The sequence below is a fragment of the Phycodurus eques genome, chromosome 8 (genome assembly GCF_024500275.1).
Source record: "Phycodurus eques isolate BA_2022a chromosome 8, UOR_Pequ_1.1, whole genome shotgun sequence".
Taxonomy (NCBI): Eukaryota; Metazoa; Chordata; class Actinopteri; order Syngnathiformes; family Syngnathidae; genus Phycodurus; species Phycodurus eques.
This window is the reverse complement of record NC_084532.1, coordinates 25,261,128-25,282,965: the sequence shown is the minus strand read 5'-3', so window position 1 is coordinate 25,282,965 and position 21,838 is coordinate 25,261,128. Positions and strand designations below refer to the sequence as shown.

Genomic DNA, 21,838 nt, shown 5'->3' with positions numbered 1-21,838 from the left:
TGTTTTGTGGACTTGGAGAAGGCGTTCGACTGTGTTCCTCATGGAGTCCTGTGTGGGGTGCTTCGGGAGTATGGGGTACTGAACCACCTGATATGGGCTGTTTGGTCCCTGTACGACCGGTGTCAGAGTTTGGTCCGCATTGCCGGCAGTAAGTCGGACTCGTTTCCAGTGAGGGTGCCAAGCCTGCCTTTTGTCACCGATTCTGTTCATAACTTTTATGGACAGAATTTCTAGGCGCAGCCGAGGCGTAGAGGGGGTCCGGTTTGGTGGCCTCAGTATTGCATCTCTGCTTTTTGCAGATGATGTGGTTCTGTTGGCTTCATCAAGCCGTGACCTTCAACTTTCACTGGAGCGGTTCACAGCCGAGTGTGAAGCGGCTGGGATGAGAATCAGCACCTCTAAATCTGAGACCATGGTCCTCAGTCAGAAAAGGGTGGAGTGCCCTCTCCAGGTCGGGGATGAGATCCTTTCCAAAGTGGAGGAGTTCAAATATCTTGGAGTCTTGTTCACGAGTGAGGGAAGAATGGAACGCGAGATCGACAGGCGGATCGGTGCAGCGTCTGCAGTGATGCAGACTTTGTATCGGTCCGTTGTGGTGAAGAAGGAGCTAAGCCGAAAGTAGAGCCGCTGCTCCTCCGCATTGAGAGGAGCCAGATGAGGTGGCTCGGGCATCTGTTTAGGATGCCTCCCGGACGCCTCCCTGGTGAGGTGTTCCGGGCATGTCCCACCAGGAGGAGACCCCGGGGACGCCCCAGGACACGCTGGAGAGACTACGTCTCTCGGCTTGCCTGGGAACGCTTCAGGATCCCCTCGGAAGAGAAGAAAAATCCCACAAGAACTTTGGATTTTTAAGGAGAGAGTGTGGGGATATGTTTATTAAAATATTAGCAGTAAAAGATCAATGCATCCCTTCTGTTCTGTGTTGCTGTTTGTTTCCGCAGAACATTGTATTTCTGGACTGCCGTGAACCGAGGACCCCTTGCATGTACCATAAAATTTGTTCAATAAATAAAACGAAGTTAGAGGCTGTGACCAATTTAAAAATAACATCAGGGCAATTTAATGGAACTCTTGAGACGGCAATGCCATGGCAGTTCTTGCAGAAAAAGTCAAATGAACAAACAATACATGTTTGAGGTGAGAAACTTAAAAATCATTCACTGCCAGCCTTCCCAGTTGACATTGATATTTGACTTCTAAAGCTGTCAATGGCAGTGAATGTGTTTTAATAGGCTATTAATTCCAAACTAGTTGCAAATTGCTTTTTGGCAAAGTTGGAATTCACTAAGCCATGACTGTTTTTACGTGCCATTTGAAAGAGAATAGCGTGTACTCGGCTTACGTCGGTGTTGTCATCCTACGGCGACGATGTAACCCAAATTTCTATGATCAATGAAATATTTAAAACATGACAAAGTTCTACTTACAAATACATTTGGTGAAATGTCATGCTTTTTAATTGTATTTTTTTGCATTGATGTCTGCTTAAGACAAAACAAAATGTTTATATTTATGCTTGAATATGATACCTTTACAACATTAAATTATCCTCAATTCCCATAAATTCCAATAGAAAGTTTCCAATTTGGAATACATCCAAAATTCCCCAGCTAGATTTCTCATGGAAGTTTACTGGAAACCTTTCAAAAATGTTGACCGCCATCCCATGTTGAAATACTTAAGCGAATAACACACATACCTGTATTCAAAAGACACATATTTCAGTATTCTAGCTCGTTGTTTTTGTTTTCTATCGAGTTCAGTTTTTCTGATTCAACTTTCCAAAATGTGAAAGGTTACTCCGGCTCAAATCAATGTTCCAGATTGGGAGTGTGCACTGCAGTGTTGACAAATGTCACGTCAGACTGCAATGGGGCTTACACTATGAATGACATTCTGCAGGTCGAGAATCCTGTTTTCATGTCCATGTCCGTATGGCAGCAGGGAAGTCTGGCCACCCTGATAAAGAGTTCCAATATAGTTTAACTTTAGTGCTATACAAAAGGTGTTTAGCCACCATTAGCGATGCTGTTAAAATAACTTTAGATAGCATAAAACAGTAAATAATAGGACTGATAATGGAATCATAATGGCAATACCCATGTTTACCTTTAATTCCTCCCTCAGGGAGTCTTTTTCAGCCGTCACCCGCTGGATTTTTTCGTCTGCCAGTTTAAGATTGTCTCTCAACATATTCAAAGCTTCAGCAGATGTATTTGAGCTTGGATCGCCACAGATCTGCTTTTGATGGAAGATCAGGACATTAATTCCCCTTGATGACCATTTTGTTGTCAGTGGCGTGTCTTAGCGAGCAGCGCCAACCTTCAATAACTCCTTGTGTGAGTCTTTTTCTGCTGTCACCTGCTGGATTTTTTCTTCAGCCAATCCGAGTTTCTTTTTCAGATTGGAGATTTCTTCAGATGTGTTTGAACTGGTCTTTTGCTATGGATTAGGAAATGTTGTGTTGTTGAATTCATCCATAGCTGTAAAGCTCGAAAGAAAAGTCTTCTGGTACAAACCTTCAGTTCCTCCATCAGTGAGTCTTTTTCAGCTGTCACTTGATGGATTTTTTCTTCAGCCAATCTGAGTTTCTCTTTCAGGTTGGAGAGTTCTTCAGATGTGTTTAAACTGGCCTTTCGCTACGGGTTAGGAAATGTAGTTTTTGTTGGATTCGGCCCTATCTGAACAGAAAAAGTCTTTGTACTAACCTTCAACTCCTTTATCAGTGAGTCTTTTTCCACCGTCACCTGCTGGATTTTGTCTTCTGTCCATTTAAGATCCTCTTTCAGTTTAACAACTTCAGCATTTGCATTTGCGCTTTGGTCATCACATTGCATCTGCTTTTGTTTCAATTAGAAGAGCAGTCTTGATGAATATAATTTTCGCAACTGACCATGAACTTTCTCTTGTTACTTACCTCAACTTCTTTTAAAGCTTTTTCTTTAGTCAACTGCTGGATTTTGTCTTCCGCCCGTCGAACCTTCTCTTTCAGTTTAACAACTTCAGCAGCCGCATTTGTGCTTTGGTCATTCCGTTGCTTCTGCTTTTGTTCCCAATTAGAAAAGTAGTCTTGATGAATACAATTTTCGCAACTGACCATGAACTTTCTCTTTTTACTTACCTCAACATCTTTTGAATGTTTTTCTTTAGTCAACTGGTGGATGTTGTCTTCCGCCCGTCGAAGCTTCTCTTTCAGTTTAACAACTTCAGCAGCCACATTTGCGCTTTGGTCATCACGTTGCTTCTGCTTTTGTTCCCAATTAGAAAAGTAGTCTTGATGAATATAATTTTTGCAACTGACCATGAACTTTCTCTTTTTACTTACCTCAACAGCTTTTGAATCTTTTTCTTTAGTCAACTGCTGGATGTTTTCTTCTGCCAGTGTAAGCTTCTCTTTCAGGTTGGAGATTTCATCACATGTGATTGAACTGTTATTTTTCTATGGGTTAAGAAATGTAGTCTTGTTAAACTTAGCGATATTCGTTAAGATGAAAAGAGAGTCTTCTGGTACCAACTTTCAATTCCTCCATCAATGAGTCTTTTTCTTCGGTCAATTGCTGGATGTTTTCTTCTGCCAGTCTGAGCTTCTCTTTCAGCTTTGAGATTTCATCAGCTGTACTTGAACTTGTCTTTTGCTGTTTCTGATTTGAAAATGCAGTTTTTGTTGAATACATCCCTATCTGTAAAGAAGTCTTCTGCTACCAACCTTCAACTCCTCCATCACTGAGTCTTTTTCAGAAGTCACCAGCTGGACTTTTTCTTCAGCCCATCTGAGCTTGTCTTTCAGTTCTAAAACTTCGTCAGATGTGTGCTTTGAGCTTTCGTCGACTGGCTGCAGCTAGAACATTTAGAGAAGAGAACATCAATTACATGCCAAGGATGTTTTTGTGAGCTAACAGGCTTAGGTAAAAAACTACCATCGCTACTGATTTCTATGAACTGTTGTAAGGCGGGTAAAAGCTCCTGATCTTAAATTTCAATGAGGATCAAGAATCCATTTATAGTTTATTTGTTTGTTTGTTTGTTTGTTTTTGTGTGGGGGGGCGGGGGGGGTTGTCAGTTGCAGCAGTGGTCAATGGATAGAGTGGAACAGTCTGGAGTTACGTGTCATATTTAATATAACAATTTAGCGATTGAGCGCTGCACATCTAATGCCGTGTTGCAATGGAAAATTGAGACCCTGTAAAATATTTTGAGGCTCCACATTCAATATATCGTCTTGTATAAAAATTTGTTTTTTGGAACCCAAAATTTTTTTGGGCATAATCAGGGAAAAAGTGGTTAGCAACAAAAACAGGAGATTGTGGATATTTTAAGAGGCTGTTGGCAATGATCGATCGCCCCATTCCCTGACTGCACCTGTGCAATTTGGTGACTCTCCACGCTTTGCTTTCTAGTCATACGTACATATAAAATTATGAATATGGTATTAGTAAACATTATTGTAAAACACAATATAGATTGTTCATGTATTTTACATTGTCTGTATTGTTATGGCATGGCAGCCCCCCAGTGGCCGACTGGGTCTCGCTCATGCCTGGACCTGGAAAGGTTTTTTTTTTTTGTTTTTTTTGTTTTTTTTTGTGAAAAGCTCAAGTGCATTTCTGATTGGTGTTTCCCAGCTATTCAAATCTTGAATTGCTGCCAAACCAGTGGCCGATGGTTGGCCACTCATGAAAACTAGTTGCCGAACCTGGCAGACTGCTTGACAGTTCAGTCGGTTTTGGCCACATCACTCAGATCCTTAAGTGTATGTTGGTTGCAGTTGATTTTACAACCAATTAAATTGGAACACGAATGTAGTCTAAATACGCATTATTACGGTGCATCATATCCATCACGCAACATTGTAATTTTCTCCGGTGCTTACCTCAAGTTCCTCCAACTGTGAGTCTTTTTCTTCCGTCACCTGCTGGATTTTTTCTTCTGCCAGTCTGAGACTCTCCTTCAGTTTAGCGATTTCAGCAGATGTGTTTGAGGTGAGTTGCTCATTCTGCTGCTGCATTTCCTATAAAATAGTAAATATAACTTTGTTTAATTCATCCGTATGATGACGTATACCAGCACAAGAAGTCTTCTGGTACCAACCTCCAGTTCCTCCACCAGTGAGTCTTTTTCAGCCGTTAACTCCTGGATTTTTTCTTCTGCTACTCTGAGTTTCTCTTTCAGTTCTACAACTTCAGCAGATGTATTTGAGTTTTGATCGGCACTCTGTTGCAGCTGTCGTTGAAATAGGACATTTATTCAGGTACACAAATACATGTACCTTACACTGTAGATGGTCATGTCGCTGTGCTTACCTCCAATTCCTCCGTCAGTGAGTCTTTTTCAGCTTTCACTTGTTGGATTTTTTCTTCTGCCAGTCGGAGCTTCTCGTCTAGCGTTAATATTTCCGCAGAGGTTTTTGAGTGCTGCTCGTCGTGCTTCAGCTGAATTTGCTATGGAGTGGGAAACGTAGTGTATTCTTGATTGAAGAACCGACATGAACACCAGAGGACGTCCTCCAATACTTACCTTAAATTCTTCCCTCTGTGTGTCTTTTTCAGATTTCACCTGGTGGAGTTTTTCTTCTGCCTTTGTGATTTTCTCTTTCAGTGTTAACAATTCAGCAGATTGTTTTGAGTTATGCTCCTCATCTTGTAGTTGCTTTTGCTATAGATTAGAAAATGTAGTGTTGATGAATTCATTCATATCTGCAGAGATAATGGAAGTCTTCCAGTACCAACCTTAAATTCCTTCATTTGCTTGTCTTTTTCTGCCGTAACTTGCTGGATTTTTTCTTCAGCCACTCTGAGCTTCTCTTTCAGGTCTGAGATTTCAGCGCACGTGTTGGAGATGTGTTGCTCATGCTGTAGCTTCTGTTGCTGCGTGTAGAAGTAAATTCATTCAGAATTAATTAGCTCCAATGGGACCAATGTTCGTGAGCAGATTTGGGGAATCAGCACAGGAAGTCCTGCAGTACAAACCTTCAGTTCCTGCATCAGTGACTGTTTTTCGTCCATCATTAGATGGATTTGTTCTACAGCCAATCTATGTTGCTCTTTCAGGTTTGCGATTTCATCAGATGTACTTAAGCTGTCGTTGTCGAGCTGTATCTGCATTTTCTAAGGATTTAAAATTTGTTTTTCTGATATTCAGATTAAGATCCATAAGAATGTGCACCCAACATGGACACAGAAGATCCTCTGGTACTGACCTTCAATTCCTCCATCTTTATGCCTTTTTCTGACTTCTCCTGCTGAATTTTCTCTTCAGCATTTTTAAGCTTTTCTTTCAGTGTGAACATCTCAGCAGATATTTTTGAGTCGTGCTCCTCGTGCTGGAGCTGCTTCTGTTATGGAAATGCAGTATTGACAACTTCATTTATAACATTCTATCATGTCACAACTCAGGAAGTCCTCTCGTACCAACCTTAAACTCCTCCATCAGTGAGTCTTTTTCAGAAGTTAACTGCTGGATCTTTTCTTCTGCCCGTTGAAGCTCCTCTTTTAGTTTTGAGATTTCAGCGGAAGCATTGGAGATTTGCTTTTCATGCTGCTGCTGCATTTGTTAAATGTTGGGAAGTGTACATCTGTTAAAGGGTCATCACAATCCTAATGATACAAGTGCTCCTCCAGTAGGCTACCAACCTTTAGTTCCTCCATTAGTAGATTTTTTGCAGTCGACACCTGTGAGATTCTTTCCTTGGCCAAACGGAGCTCTTCTTTCAGCTTTGTGATTTCAGCAGATGGTGCTGCATGCTGCTCCTGCATTTGCTAAATGAGAAAATGTTATGTGTTGACAAATCCATACAAAGATTCAGTATAATACACAGGAAGGTGATCCTCCACCAACCTTTAATTCTTCCATTTGTGCATGTTTTTCACCCATCAGCTGCTGGATTTTCTCTTCCGCTAGTTTGAGGCGCTCCCGGACGTTTGACATTTCTGAGGTGTGTTGCTCACACTGCAGCTGCTTTTGCTAACGGTTCAAGAAATCCATACTTCGAACTATCCAAATCTATGAACATCGGTGTAGAATCACAAGCGGTCTTATGCCACAAACCTGAAACTCCTCCATGAGTGAGTCTTTTTCAGCCGTCAACAGCTGGGTTTTTTCTTCAGCCAAGCTAAGCTCCTCTTTCAGGCCCAGTATTTCAGCAAACACGGTAGAGTCGTGCTGTTCGGGCTGCAGCTGCTTTCGTTACAGATTGGGGACATCCTCTGTTAGGCACGGACAATCTCAAAGCTGCAAGTTCATGATCGACATTCACTAGTGTGTTTTGGGTTTGCTGTTCTGGGCACTTGGATGTCTTTGTGTGCATGACTGTAAAAATCTGAAGTCTACCAAAGAATAATTGGGCAGGATTGCAATGCGAGACCTGAAGCAGCTGGCCAAAGATAGTGGCTCCAAATTCCAGTGGAAAGGTGTAGGAATCTTACAGAGACTGATGGATTTGATTATTTTAAAAGACATGATTTTAACTACTCCTTTTTAAATCGTGGGGCTTGATGTGGCTGTATGTGTTAAAGATCAATCATGATGCAAAACTGTGTCTACAACAGAAGAGCCATAAGTACTAACTCTACATTCCTCCTCCAGTGCGTCTTTTTCTGCGGTCACCTGTTGGAGGTTTTCTTCTGGCGGCAGGTTTGAGATCTCATCCGATGTATTCGAGTTGCGTCGCTCGTGCTGTGGAGAACGAAGTTATTACGAAGTTCATATGTGATTAAGATTAGTAACGAACAGTAGTCCGTCCATGCTAACCTCAATCTCCTCTATCTGTCTGTCTTTTTCTTTAGTCAATTGTTGGGTTTTCTTTGCTGCCTGTATGAACTTTTCATTCGGTTTCAGGATTCCAGGAGGCGTGTTTGAGCTTTGGTGGGCCTTCTGCATTTCCTTTTGTTACATGTTAAGAGACATCTGTCAAGATCCATAATAAAGCATATGTGTGGAAAACAGGAAATCCTGAGGTACTCACGTTCAATTCTTCCATCAGAGAGATTTTCTCTTTCGTCACCTGGTGGAGATTTTCTTCTACCAGTCTGAGTGCCTCTTTCAGGTTGCAAATTTCATCAGGTGGATTTGAGCTTTGGTCCTCAGGCTGCTGTTTTATTTTCTATAAATGGCCATGTGGTGTTGGGCAACAAGTCTGGACAAATGTTTTTTACTAACCTTAAAGTCCTCTCTTACCTCGATTCCCTGACTCCTCTGCCTGTCCGGACTGCGACTGGAGCTGCTGGACACACTAACGTTTTTATAGTGTTCAGCCTCCTGGCGATAATGATCCCTTTCCTCCTCCAAACTCTTGACAAAGGCATCCAGACGCGATGGCGAGCGTGCCCTTCCACAAATGCCGTATCTCGTCCGCCAGCCCTCCAACTCCAGCACCAAGACTTTCTCTGGAGAACAGCAACTCACAGATCACTGGTAGTGGTACAGAATCTAGGAGAAGTCAAAAATGCACTGCAGTTTACCAACGGACATCATCTTCTGCACTTTCTCCTGCAGCCTGCTTTTCTCTGCTGCCAGTAAATCCACCATTCCCTTAAAATTTTCATTCTGCTCTCTGAGATCCCCCAACTGATCCGCAAGCTCGGATTTTATAAACTCCAGGTCAGAAGCTTCCTGCGTATACAAATCCCCCAAAAACAAGAACAGCGGGGCGGTTTACGGTTTACTGCCAGCCTTCCCAGTTAACATGGATATTTGACTTCTAAAGCCGTAAATGGCAGTGAATGTGTTAAAACCGTAACAGAGCTTACAACGTGAATGTCGTCCTGATGGTCAACAGTCCTTGGTTTCTGTTCGTGTTCGCCTGGGAGATCTGAAGTCTACAATGAGGCATCAGGAGTGAAAAAGTGAAAAAAAAAACTGTTACTAAATCTACCATATATGCAGCCCTGACCGTTCTTTTTTTACTGAGCTGATCCTCCAAGTTTTTAATGACTTCCTGTTGCTTTCGGTTAACGTCCTGTTGGAGGAAGAAACAAATTTTCACTCTTTGATGTTTCTCTCAGGGTTGAACTAAGTGATCCAAATTCATCCTCACTTTCAGATCTTGCAATTTCATTTCAGCAGTTTTCAACTTTTGCCTCTTCTCCATCTCCATCATCCTGGCGAGGTTGCGTATGTCCGTGATCTCTTGACACAATTCATGGTTCTTCGAGGTGAGGTCGTTCACTTTGGTGGAGGACTTGTGCCCCACTCCCTTGACCTTTTGTTCCAGTGTGACGTTGGTCTCTTGCAGTTCATCGATCTGTGTACAGCAATACACGCAAAAAGACAAAGAGTTATAAAATAACATTTCTGGAAAGCAAACTACGTTCCACAACCAATCTCTGATTGACTTACTTGGTTATTTAAGAGTTGTATGTGTTCCTGAGAATTTTCCAGCTCTGTTTTTAATTTTGTGAGTTCTTCCTGCTGCAGGCCGGCTGCATGCGGCTCATCAGACGGAGACGTGACATGAAGTGCTGTATGAAGAGAAGGATTACTCATCTTTTTTCCCATCTAAAGGAGGACAGAACAGGTATAAAGACCCATACTGTACTTTATATTTGTTTCGTTCAATCAAGACGACGATTCAGTCAATTGCGATTCAGTTATTTTCTCTGACAATCTTGTATCCTGCGCGGCAGGAGATTATGTTTTAATTCCAATTACAGTACTTAGTGGTTATCTGATTTCATTTATACATTGTAGAAGAGTGGCGTATGGGCCAAAGAAAAGATACTTAAGTACTTAATTATTAATTGCAAGTTGGTTAATTGGTTGTCCAGTCAGACAGTCAAACATACCTACCCGAATTCCATGAAAGGATGCGACGGTGGATTTTGGATGAAGTTGCTGATCACGATTATGTTAAATTAGCTGACTTGTTGGTTAATCAGTCAACAGGATGACGTAAAACGTACTGCCCTGATTTCCTTGAAACTTAGTGGGTAGGTGCATGGACAAAAAAATAATGTGTTAAGTTATGTTGCTAGTTGGATAGTTTCTCAGTAAACAAGATTACGGAAAAACTACTTATCCATTTTCATAAAATTTGGTATAGGGATGGTGCATAGGCCATGGAATAACTACTTGGTGGGTTGGTGGCTAAAAGTGGGTAATTACTAATAAGTTAATTGTTTGATTGGTCAGATGGTCAATTAACCCACAGGATTACACAAATACTACTAATCTGATGTCCTTGAAACTTGGTGAGTTTGGGATGGTGAGTGGGCCAAAGAATAACTGGTTGGTTGGTTGGCTAGTTAATTACCTGATCTTCATGAAACTTTGTGGGGTAGTGCATAGGTCAACGAAGAAGTGGTTAGTTTATTATATACTCCCGAAGCACCCCCCACAGGATACACAAATACATGACTCCACAAATGTTTTTATCTTTCGTAAATAGGGTATCTGTGCTAACACTGCAATCAAAAGCCCTGTGACTTTACCTTCTGCCTGCGCCTCGACATTCAAATTCTTCCTCCGTAATTGACGGATGATTCTGGCCTTTTCTTTGCAGTCCTTCTCCAGGCTGTGGATCTTTTGGACATACCGCTTGTTCAAAGACTTCAGTAAAGCAAGCTCATCGTCCAGCTTCGTGATGTAGACCTTCAACTCTGCAACGAGAAATAAACGGTTTCACGGGGGTCACCGTGGACCTGATTATGGTCACACCCTCACATGACGGTTACCTTTGCTCACGTGGGCTTTTTCGCCCTTCACCATCATGAGCTCAAGGTGAAGCTTTTGGTTCTCACGGGTCAGGCGGACATCAGAGTTTTGGCTTTCTTTCTCTGACTTGTCTGTTGATCGTTGGGATTCGTTCAGGCTTTCGGTTGTGTGGACCAGATCACTGTGTTAACAAATTATTGCAGATGAGTTTTAAAAAAAATACACTGGACGTGCAGATCTGTCACTTTCACACCCGTAAAAATACCAGCTGTCAAACAACAATGAAGACTCTCCACAAACAACCCAGGCTAAATTTGGCTCCTTTCCCCTCCCAAAAAAACATCAGTCTCTTAGTCATACTGGATTACTTTGACATACTTCCTTGACACCAATTACTACTTTTCTATTTGCCAGAGATCTTACATTAGTTATTTAGTTCGTTTTTCAGCTAATAGCTGTGGATAGTATCCACAGGAAAGAAAAACAGTAACGTGAATTTGTGAAAAGCGAAACGTGAATAGGCAGGGGTTCACTGTTTAAAACACTGACAATCAGAAACATTTTCTATTCGTGGTGGGTCTTAGTCCATAACCCTCGTAAAACAGCGAGGGTTGGCTGTATTCTCAATGTCAAGGAGGGATAAATGACGGTTGCACCTGAAAAGTTTCTCAACAAGAGGCACAGATTCTGCTCCTAGATAGTGATTGTAGCCCATCATGTGCAGGTGACCCCTCAGCTTGGACCTTTTCCTCTCTTTGTTGACAGCCATGGTGCTCATCTGCCATAAACATTGGAAAATTGATAAGCATCAAGGAAAACGTGATTCCCTAATCACCAAATTGTCACACATGCTTACAGGTGGCAAAAGCTCAAGTATTCTCATAGTAAACAAACCCTTACATGTCATGATTTGGCTAAATCAGAGGCGATTGAGAAAACATGGTAAATGGCTTGACTGATGATTTTAGCCTTCTTCTATACCACCACAATTTGAATGTGTGAAGCGTCAGTCAAAAATGTAAATTTTACACAAACCTGATAGATGTTTGTCTCCCAGTCTAAATGGCTACTCTTGTGTACAACTACTTACATCCACTTGATTAAACTGTGTCACGCACAAATTCTGATGGATTAATTTGGATTTGTTTTTTAAGGATATAGAAAACATCCCAATTTGGCGTATACCTGGCAGGGCAACTCCAGATAGTAAAACTTTTAGCCATCCTTTTCAGTTTAGGCCAGGAGGAGTCAATCCTTTTACTGGCATCAGAAAGTGCCCTGGCGTCGATTATTTATAAACACATCTATAGTGAACAGTTTGGCTTTACAAAAGATAGAGTATTAGTGCGTCCAAAGTGTGCGGGCCATTGTGAATATTTAGATATTCATTATATTGAAAAAATAAAAAACACGACGGACTTTGTCTTTATGATGCGTTACAACATAAGATCAAAGACTTGTTCATGACTCCCTTCGTGCTTTTTAAATGTACTTTTCATAATTATAATGAAGCATATATGAACATACTGTTCAAAAAATTTTAAAAATAAAAAATTTCTAAAAAAATATATATATATATATATACTCGTAAAACTGTATATTAGCGCCTGCCCGTCAAAAACATTAGCAGCAGTAGCTAGCTCATTTATGCTAGCTAGCTCAATTATGCGAGTTAGTCGATGACGTCACGCGACGCAGGCCGTGAAACACAAACATATGCCAACCTTTCATCTGCATATTGTCGCCTCCGTGTTTATAATGTGTGAATAAAATAACATTTCAACTCTTTTCACGTTACGTTGCCGGTGTATTTACGTAACAGGAGTGGAGTCCTCCATGCTCTTTGGACTTGTTGCAACTAGTTCTGACAGAGGGAGAAAAACAGCGATGTCACTGTGGAGCCATCACACGGAACCGGGGAGCCTCAACCGGCCGGGGAGGGCCACATTGTGAAGTGCCACTTGGACCATGTCACCGGAGGTAAAACTAAAATGTCCTCCGGTTATTACTATGATGATACACGTCCGTGCAAACGTAGATGTGCAGTCCAGAGCCAAACCCACGCACGCCTCCATTGGGACGGGAAGCCAAATTAGTTTTTGAGACCCTCTATTTAGGCCATAAATATTGATTATTGGTCATTCTCGTTGCCGTGCAACATTGCAACTCTGGCAGTGTAGTGGAAATTATCTCAGTGGTTCCCTAAACATTTTACACCAAGTACCAACGTGTCTGCAGCCAGGTCGGCATTGCAAATGAGAATCTGTTTTCAATGTCCTTACATTAATAAAAGAAGGTTAAAATAAATCAATAAAAAAACGAAAGATTTTAGTTTAGCCTACTATTGTCATGACATTAAAATGCAGTAGCGTAGTCGGTGTAAGTGTTCATCAAAACCTAGGCGGTTCTTAGCCTCAAATATATATTTAATATTACTGTATGCCACTACAGTGTTCCCTCACCACTTCGTGCTTCACGTTTTGCAGCAGCAGTGCTTCGCGGGTTTTCCCCAAATATTCATCAAAAAAAAAAACTAATTCATCAAAAAATAAAAATGAAAAAATACAGCCATATCAACAGCCATATTGCGGAAAGACGTGTTGTTTCATGTTGATGTGCGAGAGAGAAGGTTTCCCTGCATGCCAAACAAAGAGATGAGTTGACTCAGAGGCTTTGTACATGCCTGTACTGTACTGTACATGCCACGGGCACTCATACAAGGTGCGTGATTGGTTCCCGGCGTAACATCGACCAATGAGAGCACGAGTGGATTTATCCCATGAGCTGATTGGCTGCGCATCCTCGCAGCCTCACCCAGCATCTTCCCTTGTTGTGTCTCGCCAGTCTCGTCCACGCTGTTGACTGTCTCGCATACCGTATCTTAGTGTTCTGTTCGTGATAATGTTTTTTGTTTAAGCGATAACTTTTTTGGATGAGTTAAGCCCTTACAATGCCGCCTAAGCGCTGTGCCCCTACGAAAGCTTCCTCCGGGGCGCCCAAGAGGAAGAAGAAGATGATGACCATCAGCGAAAAAGTGAAACGTTTAGATATGATCAAAGAGGGCAGAAGTTGTGCATCTGCGGCACGCCGTTATGGCGTGAATGAATGAAGAAAGAGGAAGCAAACATCTGCAAAACTGCTTCAATAAGGAAGCGAAACGTGTGGTAATGCCACATAATAAGAGACAGGGTTATGTCCTTGGACGGGAATTTTGAAGCAAAAGAAAAAACAAAGACAACAACTACCCATCACCATGTTTTTCTTCAAGGTAAAACCCCAGCTACACCATCAGCGCCTCCAGCAGAAGAGTCTCCGAGTGAACCTAAAGCCTCTACGAGTCAAGTGAGAGCCTCTCCTTCGCCACCTACGCAAGCCTCTGCTCAGAAGGCAATGTTGATGAATGTTAATTACTGTATAAGGTTTTATAATTAAAGATTTAAGTAAATACGTGTACTGTTGTAATCTTTGTCTCAAATATGTAAAGTATAAATAAATACTGTTTACATATTTTAAACATTCTGGTACCCACATACACGAAAATTCCTGGGGGGGCAAATCCTACTTTGCGGTTTTTCACCTTTCGCGGGGGGGTTCTGGTCCCCATTAACTGCGAAAAACAAGGGATCACTGTATATCGTTATCCACAGCTTCCCCGTTAAAACGCTGCATTTGAATATACAAAAAAAAATTTTTTAAGCTTCGCTTAACACATTCACTGCCATTGACGGCTTAAGAAGTCAAATACCCATGTTAACTGGAAAGGCTTAAATGCCATCCATCCATTTTCAATATCGCTTATCCTGTTCATGGTTCGGGGCTTTTAAATAATTACTTTATTGGATTAGAAAAAAAAAGTGAAATTGTAACATTATACACAGTTTGAAGAGTAACATTGCACTATAAGAAGATTAAAACAATATGAAGCTTCCTGTACTTTGGCTATGAGTGTACTATAAGACTATTTGATTGACATTGAGGGGAGCTTGGCATTATGTACCTGTCACATTTTTTTGACATGTGTAAAGCAAGTAGTTATTCCTTTCAGGCGTCACAGAGATGCAGACCCATGAAGTCATACCCCCTCCTAACCAGCCTCCACCCAAATCACCTGATCACGGAGATGACGGACTGCTACTGGCAGATGGAAGGTTTGTTGAATATCCAAAGTGCTCGTTGTTGTAAGCCGCCACCAAAGAATTTTAACAGAAATGCTCCAGTAGTGACAGATATTGAAAGTCCCATGACAAACAGAATATCAATTACGCATACATTTATTTGACAGACGCTAATTAGACTGTAGCTGAATGCATCAGCTATTTACTAACACAAAAACTGACTCATGTAACTTATATTGGCAATGGGATTGTTTCTTTAAATAATCAGATGTCAGATTTATCCTCACAGGGCCAGAGCGCTGGCCTTGGATGACATCAGTTTTTTTCCTATCTTCTGATTGGTTTGTCAGAGCAAGCCAAGTTCAACTTGCAAAATATATCTTGAGTGATATGCACACATTAATACATTTAATTAATTAGCATCTGTTGTGAGTATGAGACAAAAAAACAAACAAAGTATTTGTCAAAAAATACAAAAGCATTAGAAATACAAACATTGGGGGGTAAATGACAAACATAGACAAATAAAACACAAATATTACACAAAAAAACATATTTTTTTTAAAATGAGAAAACAATTTAAAAATAAATAATAGCTGCAAAATACACAAATATTACATGTAAGTACATACATTTTTCACAAATCCCCCTCACAAATATTCAATGAAAAATTTACAAATGTTTTTATTTTTACATTACTAAACTATTTAACAAAGACAAATTTTAAATCTATCAATTTACTGTTTTGGGCGGCACGTTGGACGACTGGTTAGAGCGTCTGCCTCACAGTTCTGAGGACCGGGTTCAATCCCCGGCCCCGCCTGTGTGGAGTTTGCATGTTCTCCCCGCGCCTGTGTGGGTTTTCTCCGGGCACTCCGGTTTCCTCCCACATCCCAAAAACATGCATTAATTGAAGACTCTAAATTGCCCGTAGGTGTGATTGTGAGTGCGAATGGTTGTTTGTTTGTATGTGCCCTGCGATTGGCTAGCAACCAGTTCAGGGTGTACCCCGCCTCCTGCCCGATGATAGCTGGGATAGGCTCCAGCACGCCCGCGACACTAGTGAGGAGAAGCGGCTCAGAAAATGGATGGATGGATGGAATTTACTGTTTTTTGTGCGATCTCTGCTTGAACGAGGGTACTTCTGAAGCAGATTCGTCGTCATTGTGGCGACAATTGTTTTTAAGACTGGCCGAGTCAATCTTCAGATTTAAACCCGAAAGAGTATGCATTTTCAGTTTGGCGAGTCACTAGCTTGGAGACTATTGATGTTTTCTATCGTTGTGATAGTGGTGGTAGTAAGGGGTGGCTTAAGTCTGCCAAATCCCAACTGAAGGCCCAGTTACCAAATGAACCACCTGCCACTGACGAACATTAAAATGTTACTTGCAGTTCATTGACAGACTGAACCTGGACAAAATTAATTCAGCTGATATTATATATATTCAGCTGATATTATTTCCATTTAAGGGAAACTAAACCCACATTTAAAAAACACATTGTATGTGCCAGCACTATTCAAAACATGGATTAATTATTAATGCTAAATATTGCATTTGTAAAATAAGAATTAAACTGAATGAGTCATAAATCTTCCTCCATCTCAAGACCACCATGCTATGTGCGGAACATCACTTGACCAAACCCGGATAACAGGCAAGCGGACATCCTGTGTATTACTACGATAACTAGCATAAGTACGGTTTGACGACGTGATGATTTGAACCCGAACTTGCTAAAATGTTGTTTTGGCTTGCGCTGGCACTTGCAACAACGTATTCTCGGGGGAAGGGGGAAGTGTTTAGTTCCCCTTTAAGGAAACATTTTGGAGGTTCTACTGTATGACGATTGTGTTCAGCACTTACCATTGCCATTTTATTTTTGTAGGCTTCTCGGGCTGCAGGATGACATCACAAAAATCAAATCTGACCTGGAAAACGCCCACGGGTGTATAACACTCTTACTTACCCAAGTAAGTGAACAGCAACTGCAATTGAAGAGCGTTATAAAAGCGGTGAATGTTGTCATGGAATTTTCACTCCCCATTGAATACGTGGTGTAGGTGGCCGAGAGGGACAAAGAGATCGATAATCTGAATCATGCACTTCATGGACCTCGTGATGTCGTCTCTTTGGAGGATCAGAACAAAAGCAATAAGAAACTGATCGGCTTTCTTAACATTCAGGTAAAGCATGCGCGCATGCAGCGATTTTTGTCTTAATCGACTTTTAAACTATGAGAGCCCTAAAAAGAAAAAGAAAATTCGCAGTGTATTCTTACTGCTCTTATATGTGGCGTAATCCAGATCAGTTTTTTCCCAGCCTTTGTTGAGCCAAGGCACATATTTTACATTGAAAAAAATCTCACGGCACTCCAATATACATAAATGTCACAAAAAGCTAAGGTAGGAAAGAGCAATTTGTTTTTTATGTGTTGTATTGGCGCACCAGTCCCCATATATAGGTGTGCAATTTTTTAAATGGTACAACATACTTTATTGCAAATAGTTTTATCGCACAGATCGAGAGCCTGCAAGAGAGCAAGAAGAAGCTGGAGCAGAAGCTGAAGGGACTGCAGCACAAGTCCTCCGCCGAAGTGGCCGACCTGTCCATGAAGAACAACAAACTGTGTCGTGACCTGATGGAAAAAAAAAATCATCATGAAGCAAACCAAGATGGATAAGAAACAAGTGCTGGATATCGCCTACCGGAACTTGTCCGCTTCCAAAGTGAGAATACCCAAGGACAAAAGACAAAAGAAAATTAAGTAGATTGCAAATTGATTTTGTTGTTTATTTCCTCTGTATCCTCCACAGGAAGTCATTATAAGTCAACAGGAAGTTATTAAAGATTTGGAAGATAACCTTGTAAAAATAAGAGCGGTAAGATGCTGTTATTAAGCATTTACTGTTTGTCATTCCAAGGATAATTTCTGTCTGTATTTCATTTGAGTAGGAAATAATACTGCCCTCATAGAGCTTTGTTTTAAGGAGCTCCACAGGTTCTCAATAGGGTTGAAGTCAGGGGATGACGGTTGCCACACTGAGTTTTTCAACTTTTGTACCGATAGCAGCCACGGCTTTAATGTTGTTGTTGTTGTTGTTTTGCTGCGTCTTACGGTGCATTGTCTTGCATGAGAATTATTTTATTGCGGAAGGCGTAGTTATACTATGATTGGCTGGCAACCAGTCCTCTCGCTCAAATTCAGCAGGGTTCGACTCCAGCAGCTTCAAACACTTGCTTGCTGCACATCAGTAGCGCTTTAAAAGTTGCACTCTGAACAAGCTGGGCATAAGATTAATCTGTGCTTTTCAGAAAGAACCTTCCATTTATCCATTATGAATAAAAACTGTGGCTTGCCTAATAGTGTGGAACAACCTCCTCAAGAAATGTTCCTTAATTGAGGCTCGTTTGGGAAACTAATGATCAAACCTGAACCTGAAAGTGAAATTGATATCAATGACCTAAACAGATGACGTGCCGCAAAAATGGCCCCAAAAAAACTGTAATAAATGCTTAATTAAAATCCAATATGTATAACAATTTGGAACACAGTATATACTATCCATTAGCTAGTTACTTTCCATTTTTATTATTCTAAATGTTGGATTTTTGTATTCTCAGGAACTTCCAGAGACGAGTTCAAGTAGCTTAATCACATTGGATCGGCTTGTTGACCTGGAAAATGCCGTCCAGAACGTAAGTCGGATTGTTTTAACACATTTGAGCTAATATAAACATCCAACATATCTGTGGCTTGTCATGTTTGGAGTTTGTGTCTCCGCTGCATGAATGTTAGTCACGGGGAAGAACTCATTCAAAAACCACAGAAGGGTTACAGTGGTGACAAAAGAATCAAAAGTATCCAATCAGACAGACACAAATAGCTTATGGCTAGCATGGAATTGACCACAGAAACTTGCCTGTTGACGTGTGTGTGTGTGTGTGTTCTGTTGAAGCTGAAGCGGGAGAAACTTGAGCTGCGTTCACAGCTCCAGACGTTGAGAGACAGCATGTGGGATGCGGAGCGGCGGTGGGACTTTCAGCCTGCGGAGCGGCTTCAGAGTGCAGAGACGGCGGCGGCGTCACAGCGGATGAAAGCAGCTTGCGCTTTAAGGTTTGTTTTTAAAATAAGAAGCACTATAGATTTTAGAAGTACAGTAAATCCCTGCTACTTTGCAGTTCAGCTTTTGCAGCGCGCTGTATCGCAGTTTTTCTTTCGGAGACGGGCTGGTTGGGAATCTCAGCTCCTGTGCAATGTTAGCATGTTCTCCCCAGGGCTTGCGTGGGTTTTCTTTGGGTACTCCAGCTTACTCCCGCACTCCAAAAATTCACAGCTATTTTGAAAGACTATAATTGTCTACAAGTGTGAATGGGAGTGGTCACTTGTTTTGTTTTTACATTTGACAGTGCTGAACTTCCTTTTTTTTTTTGCATAGCAGCAGACAATAAGAGACAATAGCCATACATATGGAATTTTACGTGACATGGTAAAACAGACCGCTCAGTACAATATGAGCAACAGTCAAGTTTAATCACAAATCTCAAAAGGCCTCAGAGGTCCACGGTTAACAGAGATTGACGACATCCCCTGATCAATTTCACCCTGGAGGAGATTATTCTCTTGCTATTATTGCTTGCGGAAAATTGTTGTGTATTTTGCGTCTCAGTCAACTGCAGGGAGCGCCAAATAGCCGCGAGAGGGAGCCCACGGGCCTGCCAAAACAGCGGCACGACTCCCAAGAATGCATTGTCAGAGAGAACATGAGGATCCAAGATGACCTGACCGCTAGGACGAGAGAGAAGCAAGTAATAATAATCAGATGTGGATTCTTCCCTGTTTTCGTTTGCATATATTTGGCCAAAACACCAAGTTGTATTGTCTCTGTCGCCTCATCTAGGCTGCACACGTTGGCATGGAGGAAGTTCTGCGTGAGCGGGACGAGCTCAAACTGAGCATGAACGCTTACATCAATGCAATGTACAGGATCGATGACCTGCTGAGGACAAAGGCAAGGAAAATGAAAGCCGCAAGCAGCGATGAATGAGCCATCACGCTCCCTTTTTTGTGGCAAATACTTTAAATGATCTTCAAACTTTGAGATCATGAGACCCAAAAAAAAAAAATTTTAATAAATAATCACAATTTAGCATTGCACACCTAGTATACCTGCTTCTGATCGGGACTCATTTGGGTAAAATTTTGCAGTACGAGTCTAAAGTTCAACCCAGTGTACTGGTACCTAAAAGTACCACAGTACCTTACCAGCAAAAATAATACTTTACCGTGATTTTAAGTGCCAGTTAAAAAAAAAAATGCACCAACAGCGCTCTTCAACTTAAGTGTCTAGAGTGGCCTGTGTGTGTGCAAAACGGCGAAACACGGCACGGAGACATGGCTACAAACTCTCGCACGCAGTGATCAACTGGAATTATTTAGCTCACGTGGCCGACTGCCAGAGCAAAAACTGTTTTCGAGGCGTGTTATAAAGCTATTGGGAGGGAGAGAATTATATCACAAATTCAACAGTATACGACACATTTCAAAGACTTCGCTTCAAGTCAAACAAGTGTGACTCAGTTTTTGATAACCAGTCTTGTTCCCGACTGGTTGCAGTTGACAATGTAATTCATAAATAGTTTTTGTTGCGGAGTAGAGCACACAGCCAGATACGTAGTTGTAATGAGTCATTTGCACTTGAATGAAGATATTTTCTTTCAATTTCTTGTGTTCAAATGTTCAAGACTGTTTACAAATCTTCAAAATGTATTTTTTGAATTCAGTTTTTTTTTCAGAGTATCCTAATTACTAACCCAGTGTTATTTTGAATTGCTAAAAGTACAAAGAATTTGAAGTCATTTTTGACAGCCATTATTTCGCTGCTTTTTCTAATGAGACCTGCCGTGGTATCGTCACAGTACCGGTACCAAGGTACTTTTTGCAGGCATATCAAAATCAGAACACTACCCCAGAGAATCCTCAAAATGATCGAATTTAACCCCACCCATGTTAGAAAGCGTAGCCAAAGAAGCTTTGCAATTAAGCGTCACCCATCTGTATCCCCCGGCCTTTGATTGGGCTAATTTGGGCAAATTCCCAATATCAAGTCCACCACAGTACAAGTCAAACAATTTTCCCAAAATGGCTATTTCAGATCAAAATGGCGGACTTCCTTTTCAATTTCCTACCTTGGTCCTTCAGATTTTTTTTACGTGTCCTGGTATGATAGATATGTCTCCCAAATTTTGTGTAGATCGGTGAAACTGGTGTCAGGGGCAAAACAATGTTCAACTTTCCTGGAGGCTTGCAAAAATGGGTCCGTTTTAGGGATGTTGCTGACCCCAAATTGATTCATTACTAAACCCAGGAGGCCCTTAAAATGAGGCGAATCAATTGGCCCGTAAGATGACTTTGATGCATTAACCACAGGATCAGGAGAATTTCGAGATGGTGGAGCACTTGCAAGCGGCCCACGCTGAGCTGCAAAAGCGGGAGCGGGGGCTGCAGCAATGGAAGGACCTCTTCAGTGCCATTGGCGTGGAGCTGCGCAAAGCCCAGGAAGGGCAGGCGGCTCTCCTCGTCGACCTGGCCTGCGTCCGGGAGCTTTGCGCCAGACTGGACTCGGACAAGGAGCTCGCCGCGTGCGAGCTTACATCCAAGAGCGTGGAGCTCGACACGGTGAGACTTCGCTGTTGTTTGGTTTTTTTTCTCAGCGCGAGAACATCGCAGTATATTTATCTTTGTTCTCCAGGTTCGATCGGAGACAGAGCTGCTGAAAAAGCAACTGGAGAGCGAGAAGGCGACCGTGCACAACCTTGAGACGCTCCTGGCCACCGCTCTTCAGAAGCTCAGCGACAGAGAGGCCAAGCTGAGGGCGCTACGAGACAGGCTCACCCCTGCTAACAATATGACGTAAGGCAAAAACTCTTTTAGCCATTAACTTCACATAGCTGACTCTAAGTCGTGTTGCAGGGTGTCATTTAGTCATTTGGGAGCCCAAAGCAAACCCGGTCATTGCGCTTACAAGTTTTCACCTCAACTATTGATATCTGTTACAATTATATGACACCTTAAGT

At 41.7% G+C, this 21,838-nt stretch overlaps 2 protein-coding genes across 10 annotated transcripts in view; one reads left to right on the top strand and one right to left on the bottom strand.

Annotated features, from left to right (window-relative positions):
* Positions 1-12,628, bottom strand: part of LOC133406242 (centrosomal protein of 135 kDa-like) — a 37,305-nt gene extending 24,677 nt beyond the window's left edge. For 2 of the 9 annotated variants that reach the window (XM_061683707.1, XM_061683706.1), the window contains exons 1-33: positions 11,683-12,002; positions 11,304-11,425; positions 10,668-10,828; positions 10,425-10,592; positions 9,334-9,455; positions 9,032-9,238; positions 8,888-8,953; positions 8,745-8,813; positions 8,457-8,607; positions 8,173-8,381; positions 7,961-8,098; positions 7,747-7,878; positions 7,603-7,671; positions 7,045-7,176; positions 6,835-6,960; positions 6,630-6,755; positions 6,412-6,540; positions 6,197-6,331; positions 5,967-6,104; positions 5,727-5,864; positions 5,515-5,652; positions 5,301-5,438; positions 5,089-5,220; positions 4,871-5,008; positions 3,707-3,838; positions 3,516-3,641; positions 3,326-3,439; positions 3,122-3,247; positions 2,918-3,043; positions 2,709-2,840; positions 2,520-2,639; positions 2,323-2,442; positions 2,110-2,241 (exon numbers count right to left, since the gene is read on the bottom strand). In XM_061683707.1, coding sequence (XP_061539691.1) covers positions 2,110-2,241; positions 2,323-2,442; positions 2,520-2,639; positions 2,709-2,840; positions 2,918-3,043; positions 3,122-3,247; positions 3,326-3,439; positions 3,516-3,641; positions 3,707-3,838; positions 4,871-5,008; positions 5,089-5,220; positions 5,301-5,438; positions 5,515-5,652; positions 5,727-5,864; positions 5,967-6,104; positions 6,197-6,331; positions 6,412-6,540; positions 6,630-6,755; positions 6,835-6,960; positions 7,045-7,176; positions 7,603-7,671; positions 7,747-7,878; positions 7,961-8,098; positions 8,173-8,381; positions 8,457-8,607; positions 8,745-8,813; positions 8,888-8,953; positions 9,032-9,238; positions 9,334-9,455; positions 10,425-10,592; positions 10,668-10,828; positions 11,304-11,425 — 4,212 coding nt within the window. In that variant the 5' untranslated portion in view covers positions 11,683-12,002. Of the gene's footprint in view, positions 1-2,109; positions 2,242-2,322; positions 2,443-2,519; positions 2,640-2,708; positions 2,841-2,917; positions 3,044-3,121; positions 3,248-3,325; positions 3,440-3,515; positions 3,642-3,706; positions 3,839-4,870; positions 5,009-5,088; positions 5,221-5,300; positions 5,439-5,514; positions 5,653-5,726; positions 5,865-5,966; positions 6,105-6,196; positions 6,332-6,411; positions 6,541-6,629; positions 6,756-6,834; positions 6,961-7,044; positions 7,177-7,602; positions 7,672-7,746; positions 7,879-7,960; positions 8,099-8,172; positions 8,382-8,456; positions 8,608-8,744; positions 8,814-8,887; positions 8,954-9,031; positions 9,239-9,333; positions 9,456-10,424; positions 10,593-10,667; positions 10,829-11,303; positions 11,426-11,682; positions 12,003-12,371 lie in introns of those variants that run through there. The other 7 variants (XM_061683709.1, XM_061683713.1, XM_061683711.1 and 4 more) reach the window with 7 other exon arrangements.
* A 916-nt stretch (positions 12,629-13,544) lies between these two features.
* LOC133406536 (centrosomal protein of 135 kDa-like) lies at positions 13,545-21,538 on the top strand. Its single transcript, XM_061684206.1, has 12 exons — positions 13,545-13,989; positions 14,693-14,795; positions 16,650-16,734; positions 16,825-16,947; positions 17,283-17,490; positions 17,578-17,643; positions 18,386-18,460; positions 18,721-18,878; positions 19,432-19,570; positions 19,663-19,773; positions 21,192-21,440; positions 21,530-21,538. Exons 5-12 carry the CDS (start codon positions 17,422-17,424, stop codon positions 21,536-21,538), a joined length of 876 nt encoding a protein of 291 aa, XP_061540190.1. The 5' UTR covers positions 13,545-13,989; positions 14,693-14,795; positions 16,650-16,734; positions 16,825-16,947; positions 17,283-17,421.
* Positions 21,539-21,838: the final 300 nt, after the last annotated feature.